Source organism: Acipenser ruthenus, chromosome 2 (assembly GCF_902713425.1).
Source record: "Acipenser ruthenus chromosome 2, fAciRut3.2 maternal haplotype, whole genome shotgun sequence".
NCBI classification, from domain to species: Eukaryota; Metazoa; Chordata; class Actinopteri; order Acipenseriformes; family Acipenseridae; genus Acipenser; species Acipenser ruthenus.
Window position 1 is genome coordinate 17,610,583 of NC_081190.1, and position 20,384 is coordinate 17,630,966.

Here is a 20,384-nt window from a genome sequence, read left to right on the forward strand (position 1 = left end):
CGATTATATCACTGAATAATTGTCAACTATATAATAAATACACTTGGTATACAGTACATTAAGCAATACTTTTATTCAAACACAAAAGCGTTTTTTTATTTTTATTCTTGTGTTTCTTAACAAATATATTGTTAATCATGATAGTCTATTAAAGGGTAGGTGAGGATAATAAAAGTGTGAATTTTTGCACAACTTTCCAGTGTAAAATAATATGGTATTTACTAGATACGGTAAAATTACATCCTCGTTTATCATGAGAATGTAGATGGGGCTTCTGATTGGCTCGTTGTTTCCATCCGGGTACCTGGCGCTGAAGCAGTTTATTAGCCAAAGGTACCAATATGGCGGAGGTAAGGAGGAAAATATAGAAGAAGCATCAGATTTTAAATTATTTTTTTTGTTTTTGTAGACTATACACTCCGGATAAGTTTAATCGACTGTGTTTATTGAGCGTTAATGTTTTAGTATGTTTGTTTTGGTGGCTTAGTGGGGCGGCTGGAATAATACAAATCGGTTTGGTTGTTAAGCGGGATCTTAAGGGAGTAGGCCTAGGGTCCCTATTTCTAAACACAGACTAAGATTGTTTTGTAGAAATCCTTTGCGAAAAATGTGACGTCTTATCTGAAATGTTAGTTATAGTATTTGAGAGTCGACGATAGAGTTTAATTTAATGTTGTTAAACGCGTGACTAAATGTGAAATGGATCGGCCGAGTAAATCAAAAACATTGTTGTGTTATGCTTTTGCTCTACCTGATTCTAATTGCTGAGATCTGTGATACAATCAGTCAAAATTAGGCGTAGAGATTTTTATATTTTGTCGGTTTCGATAAAGGGTGGATAACTGTTTGTCGTTTTATACTTAACATAAGTATTTATTAATACATTATTTAATTTTTGTGTAACGGGGTGTAAAATCTGGTCGCTTATTTTTGTATTATTTTGGTTATGTGTACACCTAGCGGTGCTAGATTTGATTTGGTTTATCGATACTATATTAGGTTCCGCACAGTTACACATGCGATTTGTCGATGTGCCTTAAGTTTAACGCTAGCAATTCAACTGATATGTCCCTTTTCCCTCTGTTTTTAGGCTTCCTTTGGAAGTTCAAGCCCAGGTAAGCGCAAAATAACTGGTGTATGTGTTTTCACATCTAATCATATGTGTCAAGATACTAGTTTCTTGTCAAATATGTCGACTATAATTCATGCCTACATTTATAATTCATTGTGGAGTATTGTGTTTATTACAAATATACAGATCTCTTGACTTAAGTCATTGACGCGATTTTGATGTTTTCTTTGAGTACTATTAATAGTTTGCATATCGAATGAAATACGAGTTTTCCACTTTAACCCCCGCGTATTTGCAAACACCCAAGTTAAGTCTAGTAATATTTTTAAATATATACACCGTTTTTTTGTTTGGTTTTTTTACAACACGGTATGCTGTATATGGCTAACATTTTCGACTGAGGGTTCTTAAATGTGTTTTTGTCTTTTAAAATATTATTTACAGTCGGCTCGTTGTCCTCTGAGGATCACGATTTTGATCCAACAGCAGAAATGTTAGTGCATGAGTATGATGATGAGCGAACTCTTGAGGAGGAGGAACTGATGGAGGGAGACAGAAACTTCAGTGCAGAAATCGAAGATCTACAAAAGGTACATAAGTAATAAAAAAATAAAACCGTCAACCATTCTTAATATATTTGTTCGAAGTGTTACTAAAAAAGGCATAATTTGACAAACTGTGTTGTATGTATCTTTTAAAAGCCTTGTGGGGAAAGAAACAGTGTTATAAATGGAACACGGATCAGTATTTGTAAATGCTGATCTTTATTTATTTATTTAACCATTGGGGAGGAGATTATAATGGCCTAGATTTAAATAACTGTTACATGTAATCATTGATTGAGCTGCACATAGTTAGCAATAGCCATATACCTTGACAGAAACATTACTGAGTTTGTTAAACATTTTTTCTAATAAGACTTAATGTCACAAAATATGGTAGGGTTATATTGGTAGAAGCAATAATCGTGTATCGTTGCATAAAGCAGAATGGACCAGATTTATCCAAATGTTTATACCCAAATCCAATTGGCATCAGTTTTTGTTCAAATAAAACATAACTTAGTACAAAACTGATAATTTAATTAGAAGTATGAAATGTACGTCAAAGTTATTTACTTGCTAAGTAACATTAGCAAAAGGGTTTTTCTTTCACAAAATGGTCCAAATTGCATTTTGGTGTAAATCCAGTAATACACCTGGCCAATAGTCTCTAAAACATTATTTAAAACCAGCAGTTAATAATTACCCAGGTCTAAAATTGATTTACATTTTTTCATTACTTTAATGATAAACTATAAAAAATACAGTATAGCTGTGATATTTTTATTGGAAAGTTTTGTATATTTGATAATCTTATCCATATATTGAAGCATTAAAAAAAAAAAAAAAAAAAAAACTGGAATGCAGTGTTTTTTGTTGGTGGTTTGGTTGTAAATTGTGCAGTGTTCAATTTGGTATAGTTATTTTGGTATTTAATACAGTTCTAAAAACTTAACTAATGTAATTTCCATACTCTACACATTAACAGGAAGGTACCATGCCCATAGAAGAGCTGCTGGCCATTTATCGATATGAAGCGTCTGTCAGTACTGTTGCAGGCTCAAGTGTGGGTAGCTCTCCGGGGGAACTGACAGATGAGTTACCTGATATGACTTTAGACAAGGTGAGTTCAATGAAATTGAAGTTGGCATCATATTTTTTCAACACTGTTTTGGGTATTTGCCCCAAAACCGCTAAATCCTGTAGAAAGTAACAGAGGAATGTTTTCTGAATATCTGACACTGAATCTGTAAGCTTGATTTAGCAAATGTGCACTGAAAAAGTAAGGGTCAAACATAGATCATCATAAACAACATTTTTCTTCTTTCATAACTTTTATAATATCAGTCTTCTCGTATAAATCTTTATTCAACAGGAGGAAATAGCTAAAGACCTCTTATCTGGTGATGATGAAGAAACACAGTCCTCAGCTGATGATTTGACCCCATCAGTTACTTCACATGAGACAACAGATTTCTTCCCTCGGACTCTAAGATGTAAGTTTTGTGTTATAGCAGGTTAAGGAGATGCTTTGTTTTGTTCAAGACACCCATTTGTTGTTATTTATTAATTAGGTGGCCAATAAATCACCCATGGTTATACAGTTAAAGGGTTGTGGAGTTAAGACTGGTGTTTGATAATGAAAATAGACCAGTGTGAGGTTTAACCAGAATTAGCACTGTTGTTTTTAGTTTTTTATTAATTTCATTTCTGTGCTTTATTTTTAACTATCTGAGTTATGTAAATCGCTTTTATATACTGTGTGAAATTATTGTTTTCGGTTACTTTCCAAAATGCTTGGGTGTTTTTTTTGGTCACTATGTATAGTAACTCGACAGTACTTGCACACTTAAGTTGTACCTTCTTTCCTTTGCTGTCTTCCACAATGAAATTCTTATGGTCACGGGCACATTTTTCTTGGGTTTTTTTTACATTTCGCCACAATTTGCAATTCTGTTTTATTGTATCTAACTGTAATATAGCTTTAAATCCCACGAACAAGCCTTCTAATTGTAATCTAATTTTAAATCTTGCAAGCGGAGTCTCCAATAGAAATGTAAGAATTTGCTACCACTCAGTAGCTGGGGTGGGTTTAAATTATTCAGAACAAACCAATGAATCAAGTCAGGAAGTAACCATTTCCATTGTTTTTCCGGTGTTTGTTGGCTATACACAGATTTCATTTTTTTTTTGTATTTGATTTATCAGTTAAAACCGAAAATCGGCCCTAATCATAATCCAGAAGAGTGGTGGTTTATACAATATTTATTGTATTTTGTTTTTGGTTGTACATTTATACAGATTGTGTTTATAAACAAAATGTTCATTATATGTTTTGTGTTGCTTTTTGATTTTCAGCAAACGCGATATATGATTGTGATAGAGAGTCAGAGGGGGAAGATGATGGTGTAAATCCCTCTGAAGACTCAAGAAAGGTAACTACTCGAATTAAAAATGTTACATGCTGTTAATGTCTAGATTTAAAGAATAGAAAAAGGACATCAGTATGTTAAATAAAATAATTTAATATGGTAATATTTTTCTATCAACAAGCCTGGCAGAGGCAGCAAACTTGTTTAATTTTACAATAATCATAACTTGGTGACTGTTTACCACATTCTTACATAATGTAGCCTACGATAAAGCAGATTTCAGCAGTGTTGATTTGGAATAGTAATGGATATTTTTAAATAGGTCTGATATTTAACATTCTGCTAAAAGCTGAACTTTTTTGTTATTTTGTCATTTAAATTATTATTTTTTTTTTTAACCAAAGGAAATAATGGTAGGCTGTCAGTACCAAGCAGAAATTCCCTCCCATCTGTGCAAGTATACTGATGATGAAAAGGGTAAGTTCCCCATATCAAATTATTACTGTATTATAAATGCATGTTAAAAATGCCCTATAATACAAATCACTATATATTCATTTGATTTGTTACCCGTGTTTCTTCTCTGTAGCATATGAAGATGACGATCAACTCCTTTGGAGCCCAAATGTCCTGCCTGAGAGTGAGGTTAAAGATTTCCTGCATGAGGCATCATTGCGGGTAGTAGATGGAAAGACACAGGCAACAGCAGAAGGCACTCAAGTTAGAGACAATGAGCAAGTGAGTACTGTAACCTATCTGGAAGCAGAACAAATGTAAATCAAGATGGATAAATACAAATTCTGTACTTTTTTCATTGGCTTCAGTAGCCTTTTTGGCATTTGTCTTTTTAGGTGCTAATGAACTTCACAATGTATTATTGCATTTTTAAATGTACTCTTTCTTCCTATTTTTGGTGTGCCATAACCTGTAAGTTCAGCATTATAAATTATAAAATTGTGTTTTTTGTTATTTTTAGGCATTGTACAAACTATTGAAGTGTAACTATAATGTCCATGAAGCACTTGAAAGGTACCGCAGGGATGGAAAGTCTTTGAAAGGTAAAGATAGATTGGTTTCAAAACAAGCATGTTGTGACATTCATCCCCTGCCATTGCTGTAAATATAAAATTAAAGCCATCAGAAATATGAAAAGGTAGATAACCATGACCTGCATCCACTGTGTGTGTGTGTGTGTGTGTGTGTGTGTGTGTGTGTATCTAATATATACACACACACACACACACACACACACACACACACACACACACACACACAGTTGTCCCGCATTATACCGCCGCCCCTTTATAACGCCACCCTCGCATACCGCAGGCTATTCTCTGAACAGATGCCACCAATATAAACAGTGCTTTTTTTTACCCGTTATATCACCAGCCCGCTGTCCGCCACCCGCCAACTTCCCAAGCCAAGCAAATGTAAATATAAGCATTGTAGTTTCCCTCATTGTAGCGCCAGCGAAATAATCATGGCCAATTAACAGTTATGCAGTTAACCTTTGACTTGCTTTCCTAATTCGTTGTTAACTGAACATTCATACCAGTGTCATCAACGCTCCCGCTCCCAAAGCAAAACAGAAAGTACAACATGGTGAGTCGACCCTACGTTTAACACCAGAGCAAAAGAAAAAAATCTGCATGTATGCATCTGAAAATAAGAAAGCAAGTCAAATGATGTCAAGTCAAGTGAATATACTGTTAATCGAAGGACAATTGGAGACATTCTAATGGATAAAAACAAAATGGCTTACCTCGATTTAACGGGTTGATTTGTTTAACCTGAAAAAGGCTCGACATAGTTTAAAGTAAGTGACTTTTATAAACCACAGTAAATGTTAAAAAAAAAAAAAAAAAGTATGGTAAGAGGTTTGTTTACGTCCAAGTTTTGTACAAATGAAGGCTGATTTAAACTAAAGCATCAGTTTTGTAAATAGCTGAATTTATTTTTTACTTTTTGTTAGTGTTTGCCTGTACATATTCAAGGCTTACAGTGGCAGGCTTACAGCTGTGCCAGAAACATCAGTTTCATACAGATGGGAAAATATGATAAAACATCACTAGTAGACCTGTTGTGTTAAGTACTAGTGCTTCTCTAGATAAATGTAAGTGACACACACATTTGGACTGATAGACATCATCCATAAACCCTCAGGTTATAATTCATTCAGTGATTAAGATATTTTATTTATTTATTTTATTTATTTTTATAGATGAAATGCTCCCATGGACAGAAGAAGAATGCAGAAATTTTGAACACGCACTTCAGATATACGACAAGAATTTCCATCTTGTACAAAAACATAAGGTATGAACAAAACAAAATTAAAATAAAGTGCTGTAGATAAAACAGATTAATGTAATCTTATGAAGTCAATACTCCATTATAATGTGTTTGTCAGTTTGTATTGCAAGGCTTATTACTACATCTGAGTTGGTCTGCTTTAGACAGTTGCCTAAAATTTGTTTACAGTTCAGCTAGGTTTCTTGGGCCACGCTCTGAAGATCAGTCATTCGTGGCAGTATGTAAAACATTTGAGTGTTGGCTTTTCTAAACCTGAACATATTGTATTTTTTTTTTTTTAAGGTTACAACAAGAACTGTTGCTGAATGTGTAGCCTTTTATTATGTGTGGAAAAAGTCAGAACGTTTTGATTACTTTGTCCAGCAAAATAGATTTGGAAAGAAAAAATACAGCAGCTACCCTGGTGTGACGTAAGTATAATGTAAATTTTACCAAGTAATAGTATTTGTGTTTTGTAACTGTTGCTGAAAAATATGAATGTGGTGCCTACATTTCTTCACTTTTTGACAAATACACCCTACTTTCTGTGTCTAGTCTTGGGGGGGGGGGGACGGGACAATTTCTGCGGTCACTGTAGACAAATGTTTACATCGTAAAATAAATAGAGAAAGCTGTGCATGAGAGTACAACAATCTCCCAGAAAAGCCCCATGAAATTAATTGGCTTAGGCTGTTAGCTGTTTCTTGGATTTGTGGGTCAAATTCAGGTGAAACATGCATAGAATGATTAGGTTTACCTTTTAAAATGTCATAATAAACATGTGTGAGGAGCTACTGTCCTTCTGGCTCTCTCTGTTTTAAGGAATAGACAGAACCTCTTCCAACAAGGTGTAAAGCTATGAAATTATTTATAAAAAGAGACTGAACTACATTGAACAAACCCATGAAAGGTCTACATTTGTCTGAGTGTTTAAAGTGGTTAACATGAGATTTCCTTTACAGGGACTTAATGGATCGGCTTGTTGATGAAGCTGAAGGGTTGGGAGTAGACTGTTCTCCTTCAGTATGTTCAAGCAGTGGCAGAATGGAGCCCATTCCTGACCAACAGCTCAGCATACTGAACTCAATCACTGCTAGTGATTTGACAGGTAAGGAAACGTGCTTTGATTTTAAAGCAACCTTTTGCGTCTCAGTTTTTTTTTCTTTTTTTTTTTTTTTTTACTCTGTTTACATTTCGTCGGTATTCACAGTCAAAGTGAATGAAATATTGTAAATGAAATATTTAAGCAATTTTTTAATGTTCTACATTCTTTGCAATATAAACCTATTTTTGTGTTGTGCTACATATCAGTTACATTCCTTTTATTTATTTCCCCTCTTTAGCACTGACCAATACTGTGGCCACAGTCTGCAACTCAGCAGATGTAAACTGTTTGGAATCCTATACTTTCTCCCCACTGGACAGCTTGCACAGAGGACCACTGAACCATGTGCCTGTTGTAAATGAAGAGCCCTTAAACTTTACTACTAATGGCGATAATGACTGTCTGAATTTATTAGATGCTGGATTCTACCACTCTGATTTGAACCAGATCAATATGTGCAGCGAGGACTGCGAAAGGCCTGCAAAGAGATTAAAAATGGGTCTTTCCGAACCATTTATCAATGACGTTTCTGTAAATAATCTTGGTGTGGACTTTGAGAACCACACACATCACATCACAAGTGCCAAGATGGCTGTGTCGGTGGCAGACTTTGGTAGCTTGTCCTCAAATGAGTCTAATGGATTCATGAACTCGCACACACTACATCAACACGCAGCTCTCCAATCTGAGTGACTGACAATGAGAAAACAATGATTCATTACCATTAAGCTTTATGGCTTAAACCATCAAGTGTGTAAATATACTCATTCACTGGAAGTTTTAATTTCTTATTTTTTTTTTTTAAACTATGACATCAGTGATGTCTTATCATATAGACCTAAATCTTGATTTCTCAAGAGTTAAAATAGCCATTTATTTTTCAGTCCTAAATGTGGAAGTGTCATAAGTTGATGTTCATAGAAGCTTGGATCTTAATAGTGTGGTGTAAGTGTGAGCTATGCAGGCTTTTTTTTTTTTTTTTTTTTTGTCTCCCCCTTTCTTCTATGAGCTGCTAGACAACTTATGACCACATCTCTAAACCAATGACAATGTTCTTGAGCCACTTAGAATGGCTGCCATAACATTTTTTTTGTTTTGAAATGGGTACTTTTGGAATACAGGTACCAAGACTAGACTCTGGCTAATGTAGCATTTTGTAAGGGTCCAAGCTTTTATATTTTATGCACAGATTAGTGCGAACACTTTCTTAAATGGAGCCTTCTGTATATCAGAAGGGGAGCACTTCAGTTTACAAAACCGTAAGAATTTTTTTGTGGAAGCAGGCAAAGGGACTGCATCTGAAAAGCGGGGAAGGCATCAGTTTTCTAGCGGGCAAATTGGTGTGACTGCCATACGACAGAAGTTGGACTCCACTGCCAGATCTCTCTCTGTATTTTAACCTTGTCAAATTGGCTAGAAATTTAACATTTCAATTTTATTTTATACAAAATATTTTTTTTCCAAGCCAATGAAAGTTTGTGATTTATGGTATATTAAGTTACACGTTTCTTGGTGTATCCTAAAATAAGTTCATATACTATAGTTAAAGTACTGTTTTTTATTTGGTATTAAACATACTTTTGTGACATTGTTTTAAAAGTAGTGATGTGAAAAACTGCAGTCCATAATGTTTAGAGTTGGGAATTATCTGTATTTCAGTTGTCTAGGTGTATAGTTTTCAGTATCACATGGCAACAAATGGGGTTGCCTAGTTAATAAAAATGACTGCAGCACATTTTAAGCAGTAAAGCATTTACTCAGCACCTATGTGATCATAGGTTTTCGTCATGTCTTGTATTTCAATCATGACGGTCTGAGTCTTGAAACTGAAAATGGTCATTTGTGGATAGTTAAAGGGTGGGTATTTATTAAATAACATTATGAACTGCACTCATCACTCATTGCTACTTTAGTCTTTGTATGTTTCAGTGCTTTTCTAGCAATTGTACAGTGAATTAAATTTGCTAAATACATAGGCACATTGAACTTTTCTTAATTTTGAGAAGTATAAGAAAATCTATTTTGACTGACTTGAGTACTATTTATGTAAGTTAAGTGCATGTACATCTTTAGTAGGCTTGTCATGGTGAATAGTTAAAAAAATAAAATCTATATAATATAGTTCAAATGTTTTATTGTGCGAAAGGGTGTAAACACATAAGGACACAACACTTAACGGGTAGCCTTGGCTTGTGCCAGTATTATGTAATTTCCCACATTGTCAGCTCCTTGTTGCAGTGTTTTGTGCAAGTCTTTGCAATGTGTTGAATCCCTATTTTCAAACTCTGTCATCTGAATCTAGCTGCATATGGAGAATATGGTGTACACATTGATTATGTATTTTGAGTTTATTAGCTGGTCTTCTCACATGCTCATGACAAATGCCTTTGCTCAATGCTTGCAAGATCAACCCATTGCCAGTTGTTAATGCAGTACTGGTGTTTACTTAATTTATCTATGCATTTGAAGAGATCTAAAATATGGTAGGACATTTTTTCAGGGCTACTGAATTTTGAATGTCAATTCACAAAAAATGTGGTTACTTAAAATGGCAGTCTCATGATGCAAAGAATTGAAGGTTACTGAATTATTAATTGTTGGGTAGTCTTGAAAAGTCAAACTTGTTTGACCACTTAAACTTGTGAATTTGTGTTGACAAAGATTTTAATTTGTTATAAGGCAATAATTTGTAAATATGTATAGACTTTACCTTTTTAGATTAAACTTTGTTTTGAAATTTTGTTTTCTGTCCTCTGCAGCATGTCCATGCATGATAGCTGCAAATTCACACAGTGTACCACTAAAAAGGCTTTACGTTTGTACCTAGCTATTTAATGTTGCATTTGCTTTTAAAGTTTATATATTTGTTCCTGTAAAATAACTTCTTTTGATACAGATTGTACTATTTGGTAAACGATTTTGAGGATTAATCATCAAAGATTCATATATGTGGTAAATGCAGATAACAAACCACATCAACTCTACAGACCTAAAAATCGTTTGAGGTGAAATCATCATTCAGTTCTGAAAAGAAATTTGCTGTTCAGAACATTTCCATCACACATAAAACAAAAGTGGGTTGGAATCATGTGTTTTTTTGCAAGTGGTTATAGAAACACACAATATTTGGATCTGAAGATTAATGTTGCGTATGAAATGATTTTATCGTGAGCTTTTTAAAAAGGTTAAAGGCATAAGGAGTCCTAAGAGTTTTAACACTAAAAGGAAACAAGTGCTTTGAAATTGGTTAATGTAGGATTTAAGTGCAGGTCTTGGTTGTCTGATTCTTAACTTTTAGACCTATCAAACTCTGTGTGCTTTGTTAATAGCTTTCTTACCTGTCAAACTGTTTGTTTCAATGCTTTTTACAATACATTAATATACCTTTACATATAAAAGCAGGTAATGTCTTACCTAGAAAGCTTTTAAGTATTTGTATAAAGTTATTGACAATTGGATGACTGGTAAAATAAGTCCCTGGTGCTGTGGATATAGCAATACTTTTCTTTTTTTCATAACAAGCCTTTTCATATTTGCCGACATACTTAGTTCTCCCTCATATTGAACTTACTTGAAGGATGTACATTACCGTGATACTGGTTGGAAAATACTAAAGTGTGTACAATTGGGTCATTCAGATTTGTGCAATTCTTTCCTCTTGTCCATGCTGAGCTTTAGCTTCAGCAAAACCAAGTGATATTTGCTTTATCCAAAGCTTGTATGAAACAGTCCTGGGTACAATTAGAATTAAACTAATGGAAATTTACTTGTAGGGAAGTATATGTATATTTGAAAGCCCTCCCCCTGAAATATGTAAAATAAAATGTGATATTTTAAAGAAATAGTCAGTATACTTTGTTTTGTTAGTGTATATTGATTTGACTTTTGGATTTGTTTATTTTTTTTTTCCTTTTACTTTTAATAAATAGAGCAAAGAGGAGAAAAAACATTAACAGTATTGCTGAGTGGAATTATTATTATGATGGTTAAAAAATAAAACAACAAAAAAAGCCTGATTTATAGACAATCAAAACTGCATTTAGTATCAGGAATGTTCAAGGGGAAATCTTTGTTTTAATATTTGTACATAAACACTGAATTATTATTATTATTATTATTTTTTGGTTTTGTTGAGCATTATTTTGTATTTTCTGTTGTACTTTTAATACCTGGTGTAAATATCCAGAAATAAAAATCTGGAAATCTTACTGCTTTTTTGTTGTGGATGATTCTTGTATATACAGAGACTGAGGTGTCTATTGACTAAGCGAGCACTTACATGGACAAGTCATGACAGTTTTCCTCACTGTTTTTGCCGTACTTTTCAGGAAATACGTTGCTGTGCAGTTCTGATTTAGGAAAACAAGTCGGCCATACCAATGCAGATTACTCAATTCATAGTAATGTAGGGGAGGGGATATTTAAATGTCCGTGTCTGCCTAATAATTAAGAACGACTCTGAATATCATGAGGAGAGCTTCATGCGTTGCCATAAAGAGTAAAAAGAGAAAAGAACGAACTTGTTGCACACATTCCGAATTCACGCATTACTTGTTTGTGTCTCATTCCCTTTCCAACACACACACACACAAGTATATAAAATAAAACTTCTACCAAGTACAAGTTTTATTACTTAAAAAATAGATATGCGTAACATCCAAAGGTGTTATTTAATTAAAGTAGTCTATAAATGTATGTGGAAAATGTGGGAATACGGGGGTTACACTACAATAAAAAATGGTATGATCCTTAGGCCTATATGAATATAAGATTGAGAACGGGGCTATGTAGAAATACATACGAGGTTCCTAAGCAGCTTCATGCACTGGCAATTGTATAGGCTGAGCAACCAGGCTGAGCATCTTAATGTTCCTGTACACATCTGCCAATCTGCATACACTGCCTCTGCTCCGAGAAGCCAGTGACTGCTGGTCTGCAGCTGCGGTAGAAGTGCCAGGCGCAGAATCCGCTTAACACACACACATTATAATGAAACGTGGATGTCTTGTAATATTATAAACATTCAAACAAAAGTCTTTATTTAAAGAGATAAGGTACATTTATGTTGTTTGTTAACTATATCCATTACTTATTGCACAATATGCCAATTGATGCTAACAATTCATTCCAGTTCTGTGCGGTGGAAGAGTGCTCTGTTGTTCCTGTGACATCTTAAAAGAACTATAGCAAGAAAATATGACTATTACTACTACTAATAATAATATGAGGCTAAAGGTTTGGTTAGTTGTGTTTAACAACATGCATTTTTACAAACATTTATAATAGGCTATACGAGAGGTTTACATTTGCAGCGTCTCTTGCGTTCTTTCTTGTGTGTGTGTGTGAGTGGGGGGGGGGGGGGGGTTTGGTATAGTTTTGCTGGGGAATAACATGAGATTCCACCAGTTAAACGGGATCTTGACTGCTGAAATCTGACTGACTGAGTTTTACAGCTATTTTTATCGTGAGAAAGCGATTAACCCTGCCCTTAAAGTCGCGCTGACCAAAGGACGTGCTTTTGCTGTTTCACGATGTATTCACGTAACAACGTCACACAGCCATGATTGTAGAGTCGATTTTCACCTGCATGTAAACCCAGCCTATGTAATTCCAGTATTTACAGTTGCAGACAAAAGTATTGGCACCCTATGCGTGTTATACCATAAGGTAACGGATTTAAGGACAAGCATTTAGTAAGCTTTTAACCACTTTTTAATGAAACAAAATACACAATTTCTAGTCATTTAAAAAACAACAAAAACTTATTTCATTTAAATTATTTGTTCATGACAAAAGTATCGGCACCCCTGCTTTGGTATTTTGTGTGTCTTCCTTTTGCTTTTATTAGGAACACTGTTGTACTATAAAATGTATTACAGTACAAAAAGGTTACCACAGATGTTGGCAGTTTATCTCTCCCAGTGTTTCTGAGGGCAGTTTAATGTACAATTGTGTAGTAGTTTGAAAACAGCTCCTCCCCTTGCTGGATGTCCCTTAGTGCAACAAGGACTACACATCTCAGAGGCCTGTAAGTGAAAAGAACAGCCATCAGTTCTGGTGGCTTTCCCTAGTTTAACAACTCAAAATTCTAACAATACATTTCTAAAAAATGTACATGTAAAATACTGCACTGTGCAAGACCACATACATTGGCAAGTCTGATATTTTTTTTTAACAAAAAAACAAAATTAACATGCAAGGTTAAAAATCAGTTTTCACCATAATAACCCACACCTTTGTATGTCATGCCTGTAATTCACATTGGGGAGGTACTGGCGAAGTTCTACTGGAAATTCTGCAGGCACGTCAAATTCCTGATAGCAAACATTAGCAGATTTTTCTAAAAAAGAGAAAGAGAAAACTTATCCTACGCTGTTCCCTGCATTTGTTACTGCAACAGCTATAAGGTTATTCCAATTGTAAATCAAGAGATATGTATTTTGCAGCTCATATAATCATATCACTTAAGAGCCACCACTAGGACAGCTCTGAAAAAACATTTAAAACAAAAACTAGATAAAAGCTAGTACCTGGTTTCACTTAGCAGGCTGTCTCAAACTGTTACAGCACTCTCAGTTCTCTGAGGGCTTTCTGTAAACTTACTGGCATTCTGTCTTTGATGCTCCTTTTTTGTTTTTATGTAACTATAACTCTGTTTATAAAAAGATGCTCAGTACCTGTGTAAGCAGTTAGCATTTAAACAGACGCAGACATACCAAACAGACAGGGTGTAAATATGAAAAGCAGAACTTGCCATTTGAGCAGTTGTTTACATATTGACCCACAGCCAATGGGTTCTCTGGAGCGGTGGTGAGCCAAGTGATGTCACTCAGTTTAAAAGGACCCAGTCTGTCCCTTCCACTGCATGACCTAAAAAGTGTTAACAGTAAACAGCAAGCACTACACCGGGATTATCCATGACCCAATCATATTGCCAAGAGGTTGGATAATTTGGAGTCTACTGTATTCTCTGTTTACTGTATATACAGAAGCAGGTGACACTGCCCTTGCAACTATTCCAGCCCCAAAATAAGTGGTGAGCAATTTTTTGAATGGGCTCATCCGGCTGATGTTTCCTGTAATAACCGGATGCAACCCCAGCGACCTGTCAAGATGAAAAGCATTCCACAACAAGCAACACAGAACTTCAGAACTGTGGCAGGAAAAAACTTATGCTCACCAGAGATTATAACAACTACTGCATTCTCTCTCTCTCTCGTGGACACAGGTACCCCGGCATGCACTCATCAGACTTTTTTACCCCATGAACAATCTCTCTACTGTACTGTAATCTGTCGTCAGTTTTTCTTTTGTCTTTACACTTACCTAAACACAACCTTTGAAATTCCGTTGTCATTACCGTCAATGAGGACGCCATCTATGCACCGAAAAACAAAAGGGTTCCGGATGGACTGGAAGAAGATGGGCTCATGTGTTTGATAGACTGTACCTGTGAAATAATGCATAATACTTCACGAGCAATAGCCAAAAAGACACATTATCTCTGAGCTTTTTCAATATTGCATTTAAAACTGTCTTCAATAACGTGTTTCTGGTTTAAAGGATGGCTGCAACACCTTGATTATATATATATATATATATATATATATATATATATATATATATATATAAATTGTATTAGCTTTCGCTGTATTGTCACTGTTCCTGTTATCAATGTACAGTGCAGTTTCTCATCACTTTAGAGACACTATGACACAACAGGTTAGATAACAAATACTTCTCTTGAGAAAATAAGCCAAGTGCATTGTTTTTTTTTTGTGTTTTTTTTTACTTTTACTGTCATCGAGTCATCAAGTGCCCTAGTAATTCCTGGAGCTCAATTCCTGCTAACGCAACCCTTAGCTCAATTTTGCATTATTTAAAATTGTTTTAAATTTAGAGAGATCATTGCACAGTATAAGAATAAGACATACTGATACAGGGCGAGTTATCTCGCTGGAGTTGTGAGAAATTTGGAAGGTAAAAATCATTAAAGCAAGTAATTACAGGTTTCCAAATGTGTCCATCATTGCAGAAGGCCAACACAATGACCTGTTTGGGGATTTAACACTTTAGAATGATACACTACCCGGGTACATGGACACAACGGTTCCTTTTGGCACAGTCCCCTTGGCAACAAAGACTCCTCTTCCTGCAGACAAGAGTGAACTAGGTGCTCTGTGAATACTAAACCCCAGCGTATCCAACATAACCTCATTTGAAAAAAAGGAGGCTCCCTTGTCATTATAATGATCAGCTCTGTTTATGAACTGACAGGGAGTTAATGTGTCTTGGTATGCAGATTGCACAGAGGCTGGAAGAAAACTTAGAACCTCCTTCTGCCTGAACAAATCACTTTTAAATAGAGCCCTGAAGAGTTTCAATAAGGATGCAGAAACTTCTTCATCAGAAATGAGTTTGTCTTGAGAGCGTTCCCTGACGTGGCGCAGTGTCCTGTAATAGAAACAAAAACACATTTCATTGATAGGACAAAGCCTAATAAACACATTTTAGTATCTGTTTCCAGTTGCACTGCAGGAAATGTATATCAAAAAGTACTAAAGGACACAATACAAAGCCGAAGTTCAGCAGGGCGAAACTGGTTTGACTTAATAACCTGTAAAAGAATGCATGGTTTTAGTGTTTGATATGTGTTTAATGTGTTCAGTGAAGCACAGGGGTGTAAACCGGATCTTTACATTCGTTATACTGGCTTTTAAAAAAGGATTTCCCTTTTGCTCAATGGAAGTGTTTGGCCACTCAAATGTACCTTGATGCACAAGTGCTTAGGCAGATGACTGGCCAGGGCTTTAGTTTATGAATTTAGTCACCTTACACATCTAAAATGATTTTCAATAACATTAACCAATGGCACTATATTTCAGAAAGCACTTCCCTGCTTCCAGCCTTCCATTCTGAATGCAGGTCTAAAATGAATTAAAATAAGCTGCTGTCTTTTGGATAGGCCTACGGCAGCTCTCGCTTAATGAAAAACTCCAAAGTGTCTCTCAATTATTCATATTTTATTAAGAACAAGGTAAAAATAAAAACAAAATGCCCTGATGACGACAATACGTCGAAACTCATCAGCTTTATTTAGTTTTTATTTTGATTTTCAATTTTCTTTTCCTGGGATGACGCACCGTGTGTGTGTTGGAATTGATCGAGGCATCTTTGTAGAGCCTGTGTAGTATCATATTCAGTTCCCCATGAAATTCAGCACCCCTGTTTGTTGTGCGCATGTGCTAAACAATCTTTTCCTTGTCACAACATGTGCCCTGCTCATTTAATCAAAGCGGTTTAACTTGTAGATAATTTCCCTCAGGTATATAAAGACTTTCAAGCTGCAACTCACATAGTGATCCAGCAAAGCAACCATGAAGACCAAGGAGCTTTAGAAGTCAGGGATAAAGTGGTAGAGAGGCACAGAGCAGGAGAAGGGTACAAGAAATTCCCTCTCAGCACAGTGAAGTCCATCATTAAGAAGTGGAAGATGCATCATACCACCCAGACACTACACAGATCAGGTCACCCTCCCAAACTGAGCAGCCAGGCAAGCAGGAACTGATTTGGGATGTCACTCTGAAGCCAACAATGACCCTGAGAGATCTGCAAAGTTCTGTGTCTGAGATGGGAGTCAGTGTTGACGCATCAACAACAAGTCGGTCCCTACACAAAGCTGGCCTGTATGGACGGGTGGTAAGAAAGAAGCCATTACTCAAAAAGCCTCATCTTAAAGCACGTATGGAGTTTGCGAAAAAGCATGCAGGTGATACTGCAGACATGTGGAAAAAGGTTTTGTGGTCAGACGAGACAAAAATTGAACTTTTCGGTCTAAATTCCAAGCGTTACGTCTGGCGCAAGCCCAGCACTGCACATCACCCAGTCAACACCATCCCAACTGTCAAGCATGGTAGTGACAGCATCATGTTATGAGGATGCTTCTCTTCAGCAGGGACTGGGAAGCTTGTCAGGATAGAGGGGAGAATGGATGGTGCAAAATACAGGCGAATCCTTGAGGAAAACCTGTTTGAGTCAGCCAAGACTCTGAAACTGGAGAGGAAATTCACATTTCAGCAGGACAATGACCCGAAGCACAAAGCCAAAGCCATACTGGAGTGCTTGAACAAGAAGAGAATGAATGTTCTTGAGTGGCCCAGTCAAAGTCCTGTCTTGAATCCAATCGAAAATTTAGGGCGAGACTTGAAGATTGCAGTCCATCGATGATCCCCAACAAACTTATCAGAACTGGTGCAATTTTCCTGTTAAGAATGGGCAAAAATGTCACCATCCTACTGTGCAAAGCTAGTAGAGACCTATCCAATAGTAACTGCTGCAAAAGGTGCTTCCACCAAGTACTGACTTAAGGGGCTGAATACTTATGCAACCAGTAAATTTCATTTTGTACATTTTCTTTGCAAGTTTTGCTGACGTTTAATCTTCTCCTCATATAACAGTGTTTAGTTTAACCACTACAGCTTTGAATAAAAAAGAGTTTGTTTGAAAAACTGTGCATACGTTATTTGTAATTCAACAAAATGTGACATTGTTGGTAGGGGGTGAATACTTCAGTAGCGATCTCAGTTAACACAGGCAGGCGCATCACAGAGAGCGAGGCAAATCCACACACTGGCGGGTGCGAACCCGAGACCTCTTGCACTAAAGCATAGCGCCGATAACGCTGTACAAAAGTGCCGGCTCCTTTGCAAGAAGCGTATATAAGGCTTCTGTCTCTATCTGATTACATCACATACCAGCCCTGCTGCTGCCTTCCCCAGTGCACGCTACAATATACATACATACATACATACATACATATATAGTATTGTAAAATACAAAATGTGACATTTTTGAAAACAGCATTCTGTACATGAAAAAGTATGGATATAAAGTATAAACACTCAAATTCAGTTTGATGTATTTGATAGGAAATCAATTTTTAAGTAGCATTGCAAAATTATTACCTTGGCAAGATTTTTCTAAGCTTGCAAGGAACCAGAACAATTATCATTCTATTGAAATTACCAGGAGAACTCAAAAGAATATTTAAATATAATAATAATTTTATGCATGTTATGAATGTTATCGTTACATAGTCTGCATATGCATACACAATATGTTTTGGGGAAAAAAAAAAAAAAAAAAAAACCACAATATCATCTACCACATGATTTTTCAAATGTATTAGCCTTCCAAATAATATTGTCTTTATCTTCCTTGCTGTTTTCTCTTGAATAAATACAGGACTGACCTACACAGTATTCATTTTCCTGTTACCAATGTGTGTCGCTGTAGGTAAAAAAAAAAAAAGACACTTGTGAAACTGACTGAGGTCATGCAGCAGTTCATAGTCGTGCATGTCAGGAATGTTTTGATTTCGATCCCTTCACGACACAGTGTAATTCAGGAGCGCGTGTCGTATTTAATAATACAGTATGCGACACTTACAGAGGTTCAGGATTGCAACACTGTATCGCCACTTTTATCTTTCTCCCTAAACACGCTTCCGGTTTAACTCGCGCAAACACCCCGAATCACAGGGCTAACAATCTGCATTACCTCTCATTTTTGCCCAGGTTTAGAGCTATCCATGGCACAAACCGGTATTTATAAGAGTTCCACTTGTTCGCCAATGTTTGCAGTGTTGTTTTCATCATAACTTAAAGCTGTACGGCGACATCTTCACCTTTCCAACACACACAAGTCACTTGCTTTTACTGCTGACATCTAGTGGCAGGAAAGAATATTGCGTTATTTAAATAATCCAGAATCACATTGCACAAGATTGTTATTATCATACCTCTCATAACTTTTAAAAAAATGTTATTTTATTCTTTTTTGTTGTTCTCGTTGAAAATAACATTATTTTAATAACTCATTAGTTAAAATTAAATAGAGACCAAAGTCATAAGATTTAATGTAACACCCCATTGTCCATACGTGAAAAGGAAGTTTAACAGGATAAATGAACAGTAAGTGTGATATGAACGATGGGGTGACTATCTGGGTGATTAGACTTCTTTGGCACAATGAGACTCCCTCTAGTAGTTGAAAAAAAATGGCTGCAGGGAACACTTGCTACATAAGTGGCAGTTGCCGGGTATATTTTAGTCAGATGATCCCATGAACAGGCATCACCAACATATTTGTGTTTGTTTGTTTATCTCTGCTCTAAGACATGCATATGAGATAGTTCCGGGATATATTCTTCAGAAATGTTACACATGGGCCCTTAAAAGCAATCCCCATACACTCTTTATTAAAGTTGTCGGATTTATTTCAGATATATCAAACTGTATATGAGTGCTTACACTACATTCCTGATGCATTGCCCAAAGGCAACCGTGGCGTTACTGTCTGTTTAGCTGAATTTCAGAGAAACTAAGTCAAGTAGAATGAATGTTTCAGCTAATACCTTTTAGAATCATACAACATGTGCCAGTTTTATCTCGCCTGAAATTAAGTTGTGAGTTTAGCCGATTTAAACGCAGTGCCCTCTAGTGTCAATTCAGAAGTACTGCTGTTTTGCCTTCATTTCAGTTATTTGCATCTCCCAGGTCTGACACTAAAATAGAGCGTTTTTACCTGTATTATTCCCCCCTCTTAAGGCTCTATTCAATACAATTTCCAGTGATAGGACGACATGCCCCAAACATACCTCTACATTAGAAACAAAGTGTTGCAAACGTGTCTAACCCATGCTTCTTGAAAGTACACATTTGCATATGCCTATTGATATGTTGAAATAATGTTTGTGCATAATCCACAAAAAATGGCAAAGCTAACTGCAAAGGACGTCAGAGAAATAACAGAATATGCATGGAAAAGGAAAGGGTGGTCATAGTAATTTTTGTAAGAATGAACCCCATTACTAAAAAAGTATATGGTCAGCATTTGAGCAACAGAACTCAGAATGATTGCATTCATCATACACAGAATGATATAGAATCCATTTATATGGTGTTTGAAGGTATTTATTTATTAAGAACTCCTAATCG

The 20,384-nt window shown here is 35.9% G+C and overlaps 2 protein-coding genes across 5 annotated transcripts; one reads left to right on the plus strand and one right to left on the minus strand.

Annotated features, from left to right (window-relative positions):
- Positions 1 to 260: 260 nt before the first annotated feature.
- Positions 261 to 11,594, plus strand: LOC117431913 (mesoderm induction early response protein 3-like). Of its 4 annotated transcripts, none has more exons than XM_058990329.1 (13): positions 261 to 350; positions 1,091 to 1,115; positions 1,517 to 1,662; positions 2,603 to 2,737; positions 2,990 to 3,110; positions 3,973 to 4,049; positions 4,391 to 4,463; positions 4,576 to 4,724; positions 4,963 to 5,044; positions 6,211 to 6,305; positions 6,585 to 6,712; positions 7,244 to 7,389; positions 7,625 to 11,594. In XM_058990329.1, exons 1-13 carry the CDS (start codon positions 342 to 344, stop codon positions 8,077 to 8,079), a joined length of 1,641 nt encoding a protein of 546 aa, XP_058846312.1. In that variant the 5' UTR covers positions 261 to 341; the 3' UTR covers positions 8,080 to 11,594. The 4 variants fall into 4 exon arrangements, with proteins under 4 accessions (XP_058846312.1, XP_058846317.1, XP_058846314.1 ...); XM_058990334.1 differs by having other exon boundaries at positions 310 to 333; XM_058990331.1 differs by lacking the exon at positions 261 to 350 and adding an exon at positions 357 to 628.
- Positions 11,595 to 12,368: 774 nt separating this feature from the next.
- On the minus strand, positions 12,369 to 19,109 carry LOC131697984 (SET domain-containing protein 9-like). Its single transcript, XM_058990343.1, has 6 exons — positions 18,946 to 19,109; positions 15,476 to 15,840; positions 14,713 to 14,836; positions 14,141 to 14,256; positions 13,621 to 13,726; positions 12,369 to 13,412 (listed from the first exon to the last, which is right to left on the minus strand). The coding sequence occupies exons 1-6, from the start codon at positions 19,041 to 19,043 to the stop codon at positions 13,325 to 13,327; spliced, it is 897 nt and encodes a 298-aa protein (XP_058846326.1). The 5' UTR covers positions 19,044 to 19,109; the 3' UTR covers positions 12,369 to 13,324.
- Between the last annotated feature and the right edge of the window lie 1,275 nt (positions 19,110 to 20,384).